At 40.9% G+C, this 16,101-nt stretch overlaps 1 protein-coding gene across 5 annotated transcripts in view; it reads left to right on the plus strand.

Moving 5' to 3' along the window:
• The first annotated feature begins 585 nt into the window (after positions 1–585).
• The window catches only part of Ankrd17 (ankyrin repeat domain 17), a 130,497-nt gene continuing 114,981 nt past the window's right edge, over positions 586–16,101 (plus strand). For all 5 annotated transcript variants that reach the window (XM_004665353.3, XM_045130224.1, XM_045130221.1 and 2 more), the window contains exon 1: positions 586–716. In XM_004665353.3, the coding sequence (XP_004665410.2) occupies positions 663–716 (54 nt within the window). In that variant the 5' untranslated portion in view covers positions 586–662. The remainder of the gene's footprint in view (positions 717–16,101) is intronic.

Below are 16,101 nucleotides of genomic sequence, written 5' to 3' on the forward strand. Positions count from 1 at the left end.
TCCCCTGTGCCCACATAAAGCCAGATGCAAAAGCGGTGTATGTGCCTGGAGTTGGCAGAGGGCCACTGGTCTGCCCATATTCACTTTCCTCTGTTTGCAGATAGGTAGATAGATAGATTTTAAAAAGTATATTAAGGCAATTATTTCTGATATTTCAGAATTAACAACTTTATATATTATATAATCCATTTACTTGATCTTACAAATTCCTCACTTGGCATTATTTTGTTTCCTCCTTTTCATTTTTATATAGCCATTAATTTCACCACAAGGCTTTTACTATGGATAAGTTGCTGTGTAACCCACTTCAGGCTCTTTTGTTCAGCCAGAAAGCCAGACTATTAATAGCTTTAAAAAATAAATAACAATTATTTTTAAAATTCTAGGCTTTTATATAATTCAAGCAAACTAAGAGACATTGCCTCTTGTCTGTTGAAATCACTTGACAGAGAAGTTTGCTCTGGAATAGGGCTTCTGCATCTTTAAAAACTACCCAGGGAGTCACCCCTGCTCTTTTGGTAGATGCCTGGCTCGTGAACTGCTTAGCTGCTGGAGGCCTGCAATAGAACATTCCACTTCCTGTTCCCTTGCTGACACAGGAGTGTTCCTGCTGGCAGCGATCTAATCACAGTGCAGGGAGAAACATGGCAGTGTGAGCAGACATGGTGGAGACCGCGGCCGAGATGGAAGCCTATGTTCTAGAAGACATTCTTGAGGTAGGGTAGGCTTGTTGTGAAATGAAACAGAAATCTGAACAAAGGAAGCTTATCAGCTGCAGTTTTTTCCCAGTTGAATAGATGAGAGGAGGGAGCAAGAGAGGCAGAGCATAAAAGCGGGCTCGGCTTGCTCAGACCCTGTTTCGTGGGAATGTGTCAGTCGGGCTCACATGACTAGAATGATCTTGTTTAAACTTCATGTTTCATCACTCGTACATCCCGTTGGCGAGGAAGAAGGAGTGGGGCTTCCACCCGGATAAAAGGCCGTGTGCTGGTGGTGACCTTTAGATTAACTCATTTAGAAGGTGGGGTCTGCCAAGCAGTTTTGAGGAAGGTTAGTACCCTATGTCTTAGAATTCATTTACATATCTGAGCCTAAAGCCACGCTGCAGCTAACTGTTAAAACAGCTGCTTACTGCCGCTTAGAACTAAGCTTATAAATCTAATGGCTTAATTTAAATGGTACACTCTCCTCCTAGATTTTTCATATGAATTTATTGTGAAGTAAATTATAATTTCAAAATTTAAGCATAAGATTTGAGGTCCTGATGCTGGAATGCTATCCATAAGAAGTCTTGTAATTTAAATCATAAGCACTTTAAGTCATGTATTTTTTTTTTTTTCTGGCTGTGTCCATTTTAAAAGACCCCATTTGAATAGAAATCAGTTCAAGGAAATCTGTCAAAGTGAAATTGTAATTGATTGGCCTTGGTTGTAGCCCTACCACAGATTTATATTTACAGTTAGAGGTACTTCCATCCCAGACCTAATCTGTGGGGTGGTAAAGCTTTTGGTTTTGTTTTCTTTTTTCTCATTAAGAAAAGGAGAAAAACCTGCTGATTGGGATAAAGAGGCTTCATAGTGGTGAGGCATCTGTAATAGCCTGTTAGGGTGATTTCTATCAGCCATCCGTCTTCTGGAAGAGAGCTCATTGTGGAGAGGGCTGAGGAGCTGCAAAGGAAGCTGGGCGGGGCTACGGAGAAAAAGCCTCTGCGCATTATAAAGTGCTGCATGATCAGTGAGCGCTTCCTGGAGTCGCCTGGGCTGACATTGCAGCAAGCTTGGGCAGGCGGCGGGCGGGCTGCCGGGAGAGCTGTGGGTCCATTGTGTTGCCTGCCTCCTTCCCCACCTGCCTGCGCTGCCCCTTCAGCCCTGTGTGAGTCCGTGGGGCCTGCACTTACACTCTCGTTGTCTTTGAACTTTGCTGCTGTGGAGGCCTGTATTCATAATGCTGTGGTGATGCATCTACTTAGAAATAGTGGTGTGCATTTTCAGCAGAGTACTCTGAAGCGACCGTACGGCTTCTGGTGGCACAGTTTACACAAGTCTAATTAAGCTAGAAACTTCTGGTGACACATTTTAATTTGTGTTTTAAGATATTTGTTTTGGATTTTCTAGAATTGTAACTTGTGAATTTTGATAAATTCACTTGACTTCATAGCTTTTGGTAAGTTTGACAGCTTTCCTACGCCATTTAAATTTTAACTTACAGAGATTTTAGAAGTCTTTACTATTTTCTTGTGAGAAACTTGATGGAGCATAGTTCTGTGCACTAAGCACTGTTTTTTAAATGCTGTGTAAATAAACACTTGTATTTTCATTATTTCAGTTAAAATCAGGTTAAGATTTTTACATACCTGATTTGTTCATTGTGACTAGTTTTTAAAATAATCACTGCAATCTTGTTCAAATTTTCTGTTGTCCTAATGTGATTTCTTTATACCTGTTGCATTAAATCATGAAGTTTCTATTTAAAATGATTTAATTTAGTGTCTCAGAAATTGTCAGTAGATGTGGAAATTTTCCAAGTAGTGAGGATTATTTCCAAAATAATACTTACAGTGACATAACACTGAAAGAGAAGTGCAGAGAGTTAATTCTGTAACTTTCTAAATCACCTCACCTGCAACTAAACAGGTATACTTTATATAACGCTTTCTACAAAAGTGCATTTTTTAAAGACCTAATTCAACATAAAGTTCATAATGAAAATGAAATTTTTCTATGTACCACAGTTTTAGCTTTATTATTGTAGATAACTGAGATACTTGAAGTTTGTTACTGTAATTTTTGCCTTTGTGGTTTTATTTATTGAGTATGTAGAACTTTATGTAAATTCTGTTTGTTCAAATTATCATTGGACTTTCTTTTTTGTCTGTGTAACTTGGCCTTTTAAGTCATAAAGATTTTAAGTATGCTTTTATGAAATCTTAATAAAAGGAAAATTTAAATTAGTATTATAATGGGCCTGGGGAAGATGGCTCATCAGTTACAGGCTCTTGCTTGCAACATTTTGCCTGCCTTGGTTCAGTTCCCAAGCTGCCAGAGTAAAAAAAAGCCAGACAGGCATACATTTGCAACATCAAAAGACCCTGATATGTGCACATGCACACTCATGTGTACATATGTAAATAAGTACAATTTTAACAAAACAATAAATACAAAAATCAGTATCACAAGTAAATATAGTACCTATCGTCATTGTACTGTGGCATGCTTTTTAAATTAAATTTTAAAATTTTTGTTGAGTTTTTAAACCACATTTTATATTTAGGCATTTTATTTATTTATTTATTTTGGTTTTCTGAGGTAGGGTCTCACTATAGCCCAGGCTGAGCTGGAATTCACTCTGTAGTCTCAGGGTGGCCTCGAATTCACAGCAATCCTCCTACCTCTGCCTCCCGAGTGCTGGGATTAAAGGCGTGCGCCACCACACCTGGCTTCTGTTTAATTTTTTTTAAAAAAACTTTATTCATTAGATGAGAGAGAGAATATGGGCATGCCAGGGCCTCTAGACATGGCAGAGGAACTACAGACACGTGTGCCACCTTGAGCATATGGCTTACGTGTGTTCTGGGGAATTGAACCTGAGTCCTTGGACTTCGCCTTAACCGCTAAGCCATCTTCCCTGCCCCATTTATTTATTTTTATGTGGGTTCTGGGGAATCAAACCATGGCCTTTAGCTTTGCAAGCAAGCACCTAAACTGCTGAGCCATCTCTTCTGCACTATTCAGGCATTTTAAATATGATTACTTTTTATGTAGAGATGTGTGTGGTATAGTTGAATTTTTAGATTTTTCTTTTTCTTTCTTTTTTTTTTTGGTTTTTAGAGGTAGGGTCTCACTCTAGTCCAGGCTGACCTGTAATTCACTATGTAGTCTCAGGGTGGCCTTGAACTCACGGTGATCCTCCTACCTCTTTTACCTCCCAAGTGCTGGGATTAAAGGCGTGCGCCACCACGCCTGGCTGAATTTTCATGTTTTTTAAGATCTTACCTGAAATGCTTCTCAAATTCTACTTGAAAAGGTTGATTTCAGCTTGTATCATTGCTTCGCAGCTAACCAGGGTAACAGATTAACGAGAATAATTTTGGTTAACTCTAACTACTGTTTTTCTTTCTTTTTTCTTAATTATTAAAAGTAGATGCCACCATGCCTAGCTAATAATTATTTTTAAACTTTGTTTTATTTTAAATATATCTATTTACTTGCTAGAGAGAGAGAGAATGGCTGCACCAGGGCATCTACCTACTGCAAACAACACCAGACTCATGTGCCACCTTGTGCATCTGGCTTACGTGGGTTTTGGGAAATCAAACCTGGGTCCTTAGGCTTCGCAGGCAAGCACTCTAACCACTAGGCTCCATCACTGATTTTCTTTTCCAGACCAAAGCAGTCAAAATAGTAGTCTTTCCTGTCTGCTTCTGTGAAAGAAACAGTAAGGAAAGTAGACAGTGACACACAATGGAAAGAAAGTCAAAATAGTAGTCCTTCCTATCCACTTCTGTAAAAGAAACAGTCAGGAAAGTAGACAACAACACATGATGGAAAGATAGTCAAAATAGTAGTCCTTCCTGTCCACTTCTGTAAAAGAAACAGTCAGGAAAGTAGACAGCAATACATGATGGAAAGCACGCTCTCAATGGACACACGTGGAGACTTCATTCTGGCTTTGCCACTTCTCATCATCTCCCTGCTTCATATTTGTAACGAGTGAGTCTTAGTAGTACGTCAAAGGATCCTCAAATTATCCTAAATTTGACTCACCAAGGTTTGTGTTGAGACCTGAAATTAATGTACAGGCTTTTGATAGCTAAAGATGAGGCAGGTCATTATTGTAGTTTTAATTAAATTTACAATCCCTTTATAGTACATTATTTGATATTTTTGTTTGTTTTGTTTTTAGGAAATAATGTTGAAGAGAATAGTAGTGGCCCAGGCACAGGACTTCTAGGTGTGTCCACCCTTGATGCTACAGGTCATAGTGTGTGAGGAAGAGCCATAGTTAGAACATAGAACATAGAGAACTATGGCTCTTCCTTGCAGACAGTGGCTTAAGGATTTGACTGTACCCTTTATGTTGGAACTAAAACAATATGATCGAAACAAAATATGAACTATTTTTATGATGTAATTTATCTTGAAGTCAGAAGGTTGTTTTGTTTCTTTTTTAAAATAAGTGATTGAGGTCTGGAGAGATTTCCTAGTGGTTAAAGGCACTTGATTGTAAAGCCTCATGGCCTGGGTTCAATTCTCTAGTACCCATGTAAAGCCAGATAGATATACCAAGTGGTACATGTGTCTGGAGTTCTTTGTAGTGGTGGAAAGTCCTGGTACACCATTCATATTCATTCTCTCTCCCTCTCTCTCTCTCTCCTCTCTCTCTCTCTCTCTCTCCTTCCTTAAAATATTTTTTCAAAATGTGATTAAAACAACCACAGAGAAGTTACTGTTTCTTCTTGCCATGGTATGAACTACTGGTAAAGCATTCCAGTTGGGTTCACACAGGGAAAATCTTGTCACAGCACACCTCTCCTGGAGAAGGTTCCTTAACAGGCATTGGCTCTTTTTGTTAGGAACTGCACTGCTTTACTTCCTTCATACCATTATTTATATGCCCTACCAGTGAGTCTTGTTTGTCTCTGTAGCCGCATTTCGTGTCACCATGGCTCAGTTTGTACTAGGAAGAATGGGGAATAACCCTTTGGACATGATAAGTTGGACTAGAGACCGAAAGTTAGTAAATATAGAAATTATTTCTGTGGTATAAGTAACTATTTATATTCATTGAGAGGTTTTAGAATTAAGATGAGTCGTGCTCAGTGGTTGTATCGTCCTTTGCTTGTGGTTTTGAGTACATACAGTGTGAGTGGGTATTTGAAATTGAGCAGTTGGTCTAGCTTATTTGTTAAGAAGAAATGTGTGCTATTGTTATTTTAAGCTGTCTTAAATTCATGATGCACTCTTATATATAATTTTTATTTTCAATTTTTAATTTTATTTAAGCCATAGCCAAGTGTGGTGGCACATGCCTTTAATCCCACCACTTGAGAGGCAGAGGTGGGAGGATTAGCATGAGTTCGAGGCCTCCCTGAGACTACATAGTGAATTCCAGGTCAACCTGAGCTAGAGTGAGACACTATCTTGAAAAAGCAAAATAAATAAATAAACAAACATATTTGTGTATGTACATACGGTATGTGTGCATGCATGTATAAAATCCATGCGGATATGGGCATGTGTGTGGGGTGTGTGCATATTTGTGTGTGCATGTGGAGACTAGATGTTGATGCTCTTGGCAAAGGGTCGTTCCCATCGTTTCCCATAGGGTCTTTCACTGAACCCAGAGCTCATCGATTGGGCTAGACCCGTAGCCAGCCAATTCTGGGAATCCTCCTGTTTCTCCCTCTCCAGTATTGGATTACAGCTGCTCACCAAGACAACTGGCATTGTCATTTGAGCACTGGGGCCCTGAACTCTCAGATCCTCCAGCTTGTGTGTGGCAAGTGCTCTACTGACTGAGCCATCTCCCCAGCCCTGATGTTTTTTTAAAGATTTTATTTATTAGAGAGAGAATGGACACACTGGGACCTCTAGCCACTGCAAGCGAACTCTCGAAGCATGTGCCACCTTGTGCATGTGGTTTACTTGGGACCTGGAGAATCGGATCTGTGTCCTTAGACTCCACAGGCATGCACCTTAACTGCTGAGCCATCTCTCCAACTCTGATTTTTTATTAAGATATTTTCCATAGCCCTCCCCCCCTTTTTTTTGGCTTTTTGAGGTAGGGTTTTGCTAGCCCAGGCTGACCTAAGAAATCACATGTAGTCTCAGGCTTGCCGTGAACTCATGGTGGCCCTCCTACTCCTACCTCCTGAGTTCTGGGATTAAAGGAGTGTGCAGCCATGCCTGGCCGAAGTCTGTCTTAATGAGAGATAATTAAACTGTCATATCTGCTCATCGCTTCACTATTGTAATCTTGGGTATTCTCTCAGCAAAAAGTCCAATGTTGTACAGCATGCTTACAGCTCTTAGATAACAATAAAGAATATGAGTTTCCTTGAAAGGACGAACTCATTTCATTCATTACTGAGAAAATGTCTCAATAAATCTGGTAAATCTGAATAAACTATAGTTTGTCTTAACAACAACAAAAAATGTTGTTCCATGAAAATATGACTAATTCAATTCACATTTGCAAGTTTTTTTTGAGACAACTATCATACTGAAGGATTAAGTAGAAATGATTCTTTATTTACCATACAAGTACTGAAACAGTCATACACTCACGATTGAAAATAGTACCAGTTGCAGGCATGGCGACACAAAGGCAGGAGGACAGTGAGCTCCAGGGGAGCGTGGACCATGCGCTGCCTCCAGTGAGCTCCGCATGGCAGACCATTGCCTCAGAATCCGCGAGTGAACTTGTGCATGAATTTGAAGGTAATGTATTTTACAGAAAACTGGCTTTTGATAGTTTTCACTCTCCCTCTTGTGAAAATTGAGTATGTAGCAGAGAACATACTGTTACCTAGTATGGACTGATAGGATAGTCTAAAGTTCGTGTTAAGCCAACAAATTTATTCTTTACTTTTGTTGTTGCTGTTGTTGCTTTGTTTTCCAAGGTAGGTCTCACTCTAGCTCAGGCTGACCAGGAATTAACTATGTAGTCTCAGGGTGGCCTTGAACTAACAGCGATCCTCCTACCTCTGGGATGAAAGGCTTGCACCACCACACCTGCCACCACACACTTTACTTTTGTATCAGTGGCATTGTTTTCATATTGAGATAAGCAAAAGACCACTCAGTGTTAATCAAGTAAATTTTATTTCTTTGAGACAAAGTCTCACATAACCCAAGCTAGCCTTGAACCTGTTCCTGTTATATAACTGAGAGTGACCTTGAAGTTCTGATATTCCCGCCTTAGCCTCCTGGGTGCTAGGCTTACAGGCATTTGCCATCACACATGGTTTATGCAGTATTGGGGATTGAACTGGGGCCTTCATAGGGTCCAAGAAATTGGGACATAGCTGCACATGCCTGCTTCTCTACTTCTCAATGGCCTGTTCTTTTTGCCCCCAGATTCCAAAGCATTCTTGGATAAGTAGTGCTGAGCCAATGTTAGACCTCCTTTGGATTCTCGTCCATGAGGACTTCGTGTTGAGTTTGATGGATGTTATTCAGCCTCCGAGCCTGGTGCTCACCTCATGGTTTCTTTCCCTCTTGCTTACATACCTTATCCAGATTTTGCTTCTTTGCTCAGTGTTTGTTGCCAGCCTAACTTCACTTCTCACATTCATTTTCCTTCTATCCAGTGTTTACCTGTAACTCAATCCAGTCTTGAGTTTGTCCTGTTCACACTTCCCTAGCCCTTGTCATATGTTGGGCATTTGTAATTCATGCCCTACCATCACAATATTAAGACCACAGTTTAGGGGCCAGGAGTGTAGCTCAACAGTGGACCATTCAGGAAGTTTTAGATTTGATTCCATAATGCTCCCAGAAATTGAGTGTCAGAATAAAATGATTAAGATTTTGTAAAAACATACTTTGCTTGTAAATGTTCATACAGGTGTGGAGCTTTCTTCCTCCTTAAGATCATTTTGAGCAAGGCATGGTGTTGGAGGCCTCCGGCTTCAGCACTGGGAAGGGGAAGGTCTCTAGACTCAGCATAGTACAGAGCAAGTGGGAGGTCTGAGATTTGTGCCCCTCCCAGCCGTGTTTGTGTGTGTGTTGTGTACATTGTACAGTGTTTTTGTTGCCTTTTAAGGGTATTTCCCCCTTGTTTTTTAGTTTTTTTTTTCTGTTTAATAAAGGGGAGATAAAAAATGTGCTTGGATAAAAATGTGCTTCTATGAAATTATTCAATATTAAGCCATGCACGTATTATTTCTTAATCTTAGTAGGTAGATCTTTTCCTACATGTCTTGTGATTTACTGAGGACTATACATTTGGAAAGTAGGTAAGTAGGAATGCTGAATTAATGCTGGCATTGTTAGAGTACTTCCAGACTACAGAGCTCTGTTTTCCATTGTGCTGAGCTTATTGTTTTAAAGTATGATTGCCTTAGAATATCTTTATTCTTTTTTATATTTTATTATTTATTTATTTGACAGAGAAAGAAGAGAGAGAGAGAATGGGTGTGCCAGGTCCTCCAGCCACTGCAAACGAACTCCAGATACGTGCATCCCCTTGTGCATTTGGCTAACGTGGGTCCTGGGGAATCGAACATGGGTCTTTTGGCTTTGCAGGCAAATGCCTTAACCACTATAGAATAGCTTTATTCTTACTGTCTTCAGTGCCTTAACATTTTCATTGAACTTTATTAAATGCTTGCTTTTCTTACTTGAGTTACTTGTGTGTACTAAAGAATCCCCATTTTTCCCATGTTCTTAAATTCTTGGCTTTGTATAGGTAAATATATGACAGGACGCAGTAGAAGCAAACATCATTTATATTAATGCAGATCTCCCAGATGATCTGTCCATGATTGGGGTTTTAAAGATTAGAAATTTGCTATATCACCTCACATACTTTTTGTTTGTTTGTTTGTTTGTTTGCAGGCTCTCATTTTAGCTCAGTCTGGCCTGGAGCTCACTCTGTAACCCAGTCTGACCTTGAGCTCACAGCAGTCCTTCTAACTCAGTTGTCTGAGTATTTGCATTGAAGACATGCACTTTTATTCCCTGCTCAGATACATTTTATTTTTGTGCTGACCTCTGAAATGTGCTGCAGTTTTACTGAGGCTGTATCTAGATGTGAAACATCTGCAAGCAGGTCTCCTCAACTAGTGGCCCACAGGAAACTGGGGAGCGGCAGGTCGACCAGGAGGACCTGCTGCGGGAGCACGAGCGCGAGGACTGAGGCTCGCCCCAGCCTGGGTGTGGAGAGCAGGCGGGCTGTGGGCTGCGGGCGTGACCCCCGCTCGGCGCAGGGGCAGCAAGATCTCTGAGGAGTGCTTGGTCCACCCGTCTTAGCAGAAAAACAGGAGCCTTGAGTTTTGTGAGACATTCTGTCTCAAGGAAGTCAGGTGGAAGAGCAGTAGGATACGAGACACCCTTCTCTGGCCTCCACATATGTGTGAAAACACACACACACACACACACACACACAAAACCCTCCCTGCTTCCAACATAGCAGCTTCACTAACTTGTAAATAAAATGTTTGAGATGGTGTGTGTGTGTGTGTGTGTGTGTGTGTGTCTCCTGAAGTTTTCCAAGACTAAATAACCCAGATTGCTTTGTGACCAGCTTGACATTTTAGAATCATATTCAAGGCATGGAGAGATGGCCAGCAATTAAAGCCCTTGCTTCCAGTATCCCCATAAAGTTGGATGCACACAGTGTTGCATTCATCTGGAGTTCATTTGTAGTGACAGGAAGCCCTAGTGCACACATTCTCTGTCCCTCTGTCTGTCTCTCTCTGCTTATACATAAATAAATAGGAATTTTACATAAAGAATCATACTCAAGCCAGGCTTAGTAAGTAGTATATTTCTGTAATTGTAGCACAAAGGCTGAGAAAAGTGGATTTTGGTTCAAGACCAGACTGACCTATATCTATATACAAGGCTCTCAGCCAGCCTGGGTGACAAGGTCTAAAATACCTTTTCAGCAAAAAAAGAAAGACAAAACGAAAAAGAAAAGAAAACATCAACTTTGACACTTTTAATACTGTTACTTTATCCACTGTGTTCCCACCATCCCTTGGTGTGAACGGGCCTTTACTTTGTACCTGCCCCATAGCCTGTTGCTCCAGTTGTCCCCTCACTGTCCACTGGACAGTCAGTCTTCAAAGCCTGCTTCCCCTTCCCTGTGGTGCTCTCCCTGTCCGTCTTTACTTCTGTATTACCTCTCACTGTTTCTGTGTTGCAAAGGTGATATGAGACCACATCAGTTAAAATAGGAGCTAGTTTGTATTACATTCTCAATTGAGTCTTATTTTCAGAAGACATGGACCTGGGTGCTCTTTTGGATTTTTAAAAATATGTGTCCATATAAAATATAATTTGTTCCCCCCAAAATTTTAATAATATGTACTGTACAACAAATCCGAGCTTAGTAACTTAAGACCAAGGGTAAATGACCTCCAGATGCATATGCAGCTTCGTGCATCTGGCTTTACATGCGTATTGGGGGCTTGAACTTAGGCCAGAGGGCTTTATAGGCAAGTACCTTCAATTGCTGAGCCATCTCCCCAGCCAAGTTTTCTTTCTAAATACTGAGTTAAGTCTACATTTTGAGTTTTGACATATGCCTTTATTAATATTCAGTTTAAATGTTTATAATTTTCACTGAGTTTTAAAAATATTTTTATTTACTCGAGCGAGATTATGTGTGAGTGTATAGGTGAGCTGTGGCCTCTTACCACTGCAGATGAGCTCCAGACACACGAGCCATCTGGCTTTAGGGTTACTGGGGAATCAAACTCATGCTGGCAGGCTTTGTAAACAAGCATCTTCACTCATTATGTCTCTCTGTGGGTTATTTTTTAAATTACTATTCATTTTATCTTACCCTCCCGTGTTCTTAGATTACCTTTTTACTATTTTTGCTGAAGAGAACTACACCACAGTCAGTAGTTGTTTTTGGTCATCTGTAGTACAGTTAAACCCTTTTTTGAAAAAGATTTATATGGGTTACTTAAGATTTGATTATTTTGAAATATGTTAAACTATTATGAGCTTCTAGTTCAACTGTGTCGTGAAAAATGTACTCTGGGGCTGGAGAGATGGGTCAGCAGTTAAGGTGCTTGCTTCAAAGCCTGACCTGGGTTCAGTTCTAGTACCCATGTAAAGCTAGATGCACAAAGTGGCCTATGCATCTGGAGTTCATTTGCAGTGGCTGGAGGCCCTGCCATGTGCATGCACACACACATATTCATGTTCCCTGTGTCCCTTCTTCCCCCTCTTCCTCTTAGGCTTTCTTATGTTGCTCTTTGTGGGTCCCATCTTACAGACAAGAAATAGAAAGGGACTTGTTCTTTGAGCCCTGAAATCACATGCTAGAGTTTGTTTGTGTTAGAACTTATACCACCTTCTCAGGTGTGATTCCTGAGGAATTCACATGGCATTGCACAGTGCATTTTGTGGCAGGCAATAAAATTCCTGAAGTCCAGATGACTGGCTCCTGATCTTCCTGAGGACCTCTACCATTTAATTAAGAAAGCAGTTCCTGGCCAGGTGTGTGTGGCATATGCCTTTGATCCAGAGGTAGCAGGATCACTGTGAGTTGGAGGCCATCCTGAAACTACATAATGAATTCCAGGTCAGCCTGAGCTAGAGTGAGACCCTGCCTCAAAAAAACCTAAAAAATAAAAAAAGTAGGGAGGGAGGGAAGCTGTCGCCAAGCATCTTGAGAGGAACAGAAAGAATAAGATGCTGCGTCCTGACTGGTTCGTATAGTGAGCTGAATTCACCGACTGGCTCGTTACTATGAGACCAAGCAGGCCCTTTCCCCAATTGGAAATATGAGTCATCCACTGCCTCTGCCTTAGTCGCATGAATTTGTCTTGTGTACTCCAGCAATAAAATCTCTTGAAGTAACAGAAACAACACACACACACTATAGCCCGGTGTGGTGGTTCCTACCTTTAATTAGAGGCTGAAATAGGAAGGTCACCATGAGTTCAAAGGCAGCCTGGGCTACAGAATGAGACCCTACCTTGAAAAAAACCAACTGAGAAAAAAAACACATGACTATGATATCATTTAAATGTTTTCAAACATGTCTTATGCCTCCGAGGATGGATCATTTGGTGAATGGCACATGGATTCTTAAGTAGTATTTTCTCTGTAATTAAGTGTTCCATGAAAAGGAGATTTAAGTTAAGGTTGTTTATGTCTTTTCTATCTTTACGGATTTTGTCTCTCGTTGTCATTGCTCAGAGACATATGTTGAAATCTCCACTTGTAACAGAGAGATCCATGCTTCCTGTTTCATGTTAGTTTTCCTTCATGTGCTTGGATCTCTTATTTGCATGTCTGGAAGTATCATGCCTTATTGAAACGATCCCTGTAATGTTACGAATCATTCCTCTTTGCTTTTGTTAATATTCTCTGCTTTGATGTGTACTTTGATAATACTTCTTCCAGCATTCTTTGGTTTTTCCCCTCTCAAGGCAGTGTCTCACTCTAGCCCAGGCTGATCTGGCACTCACTCTGTAGTCCCATGTTGCCCTCAAACTCATGGTGATCCCCCTGCCTCTGCCTCCCAAGTGCTGGGATTAAAGCATGTGCTGCCATACCCAGCTCTTTTAACACTTTGTGTGATGGCCAGCAGGTTTATTGCTCTCTATGTCTTGATATTTAAAGTGTGTCTTTTGTAGGTGGCATGTAGTTAGCTCTTGCATTTTTTTTTTTTACTCAGTCCCTACTTTTAACTAATCTATTTAATCCATCTTCATTTTGTATAACTAAGATTCTTATGCTTTTCTACCATGATATTGTCTGATTTGTCATTAATTCTGTGTGTCTGTACCTTTTATTAGATTATATTATTCATGTACTCTGTTTTTTTTTTCATGGTAGGGTCTCACTCTAGCCCAGGCTGACCTGGAATTCATTATGGAGTCTCAGGGTGGCCTTGAACTCATGGCAATCTTCCTACTTTTGCCTCCCAAGTGCTGGGATTAAAGGTGTGTGCCACCACGCCTGGCTATTCATGTACATTTTAAAATTTTAAAATTTTTATTTAGTTATTTGTGTGGGGGGGGGGAATGGGCGTGTCAGGGCCTCCAGTCACTGCAAACGAACTCCAGACCCTGGTGCCACCATGTGCATCTGGCTTATGTGGGACCTGGAAAATTAACCTGTGTCCTTAGACTTCAGAGGCATGCGCCTTAATCACCTAACCATCTCTCTGGCCCTGTTCATATACACTTAACTTGACAGTATTCTCTATGTTTTATAGCATAATGCTTTAAAATTGCACATTGTGGAATATCTCAAGTCATGGCCACATGTGCTGCTTCCCATAGCTACTGCTCATTTGTGTAAACGCCTTGAAAGTGCCCTCCCAGCAGTTTTCAAGTGTCAGCACATTGTTGCCACTGCAGTGTTAGAAATAGGTCTCCTGAACTTCTGCCTGTGTCACTGAAATACCCACTTCTGCCCCTCCATTCGGCTCTTGCATCTGGGTTGTGCTGATTCTTGAGTTTGTGCGAGATCCTAGGTATGTGTTTAGGTGTGCTGGCTTGTTTCGTTAAGCATAATGCTCTCCAGTTCCTCCATATTGTCTCAGATGGCAGGATTGTATTTACATTTGCTTTTAGATAGGGTGTCAGAGTGGCCCCACTATCCTAAGACTCATAGTCCTCCTGCCTCAGCATCTTACAGCATGCAACACCATGCCCACTCTAGTCTTTTCCAGTCTGCCCTGAATGTGAGATGTGCTGACTCGCTGAGGGTTCAGTTCGCATTTCTTACAGGTGATGAGCACCGGTTTTACATTTGGCCTTGCTTTAATAACATATCACCAATGGAGCTTTTTTATGTGCTTTTTTGTTTTTGAGGCAAGGTGTCACTACAGTCACAGGCTGGCCTTGAACTCAAGGCAGTCCTCTTACCTCAGTATCTCAAGTACTGGAATTAAAGGTGTGAGCCACAAAGTCTCGCTACTTAGGGCACTTTTAATAGTAATCCCACATGATTAAATCTTTGAGAGGGTGCTTCAGGCAGTAGTAAGGTTTTTTTTTAAAGGCATGATCTCAGCTGTAGCTCAGGCTGACCTGGAATTCACTATGTAGTCTCAGGGTGGCCTTGAACTCACAGGGATCCTCCTACCTCTGCCCCCCAAGTGCTGGGATTAAAGGCGTGCACCATAGGGTTATTGTTTTTGTTTTTGTTTCTGTGTTTTTGTTTTTGCTTCTGTATTTAACCATTCTAGCTACAGTTCTGGTGTTGCAAAAAAAGGTTTAAAGCTATTTGCCTCAAAACTCTCCTAAAGAATAAAGTAACTTCTTTATTAAATGGTGATTGGAAGCACAGACTTGAACGAGGTGCCTTCTAAAAAATTTCAGATGGGAATATCCCATGGTCTTTTTCAGCATTAAACTAATTTGGACACATTTTTTTTTTTGTCTTAGTTTGTAATTAATCAATGCAGTTGGAGACTAAGCTCTTGTTTGTTGTTCCCTTTAAATATATATGTACTTAGGCTGGAGAGGTGGCTTAGCCATTAAGGCACTTATCTGCAAAGTCAAAGGATCTAAGTTCGATTCCCCACAACCCATGTAAGCCAGATGCACAAGGCGACACATGTGTCTAGAGTTCATTTGCTGTAGCTGGAGGCCCTGGTGCACCCATGCTTTCTCTATCTGCCTCTTTCTTTCTCAAATAAGAATTTTTTTTTAAGGGTTTGGAATGTTCACTGTTTATTTTTATTTATTTGAGAGCAAGAGACAGAGAAAGAGGCAGTAGAGAGAGAGAACAGGCGTGCCAGGGCCTCCAGCCATTGCAAAGGAACTCCACATGCATGCCCCCCCCCCCCCAGGCAAGCGCTTAACCGCTAAGCCATCTCTCCAGCCCCTCAAATAAGAAAAAAAATTTTAAAATCTCTGATATTGTTTAATAACATGAACAAATCACTATAAAACAAGAAAAATGAACATAGAATATTTTTCTAGTTCAAGAAAAGCCATAAAGTAAATTGATACAAATTACTGAATGTGAAGATGACTTACTTTATGCATATACTCTGTTGTCAGAAAATTTTTAAGTAGGGGGTAAAAAATATAGGAGGAGCCATTCATGGTGGTGCATGTCTTTAATCCCAGAGGCTACCTTGAGACATAGTGAATTCCAGGTCAGCCTGGGCTAGAATGAAAGAAAGCCTACCTAGAAACACACACACACATATTTTCTCCCTCTCTCTCTTCCTCCCTTCCCCCCTCCCCCCCCTTTCCCCCTCCCTCTGTCTGCCTGTGTCCTCCTCCCCCCCCCCCCCCCAGGGAAATGTCTCTCAGTGTCTCCACATAAAAGGCCTTATCAGAGTCAGGTAGCTTGAGGGAATGTGCACCTGCAGGCTGCCTCCCAGTTTTGTTCCTGTACTGCTTTCAGCCTGAATCATGGCAAAAAAATAGATGAAGTTCCCTCTTTTTGGAGT

This window comes from Jaculus jaculus, chromosome 11 (assembly GCF_020740685.1).
Source record: "Jaculus jaculus isolate mJacJac1 chromosome 11, mJacJac1.mat.Y.cur, whole genome shotgun sequence".
Taxonomy (NCBI): Eukaryota; Metazoa; Chordata; class Mammalia; order Rodentia; family Dipodidae; genus Jaculus; species Jaculus jaculus.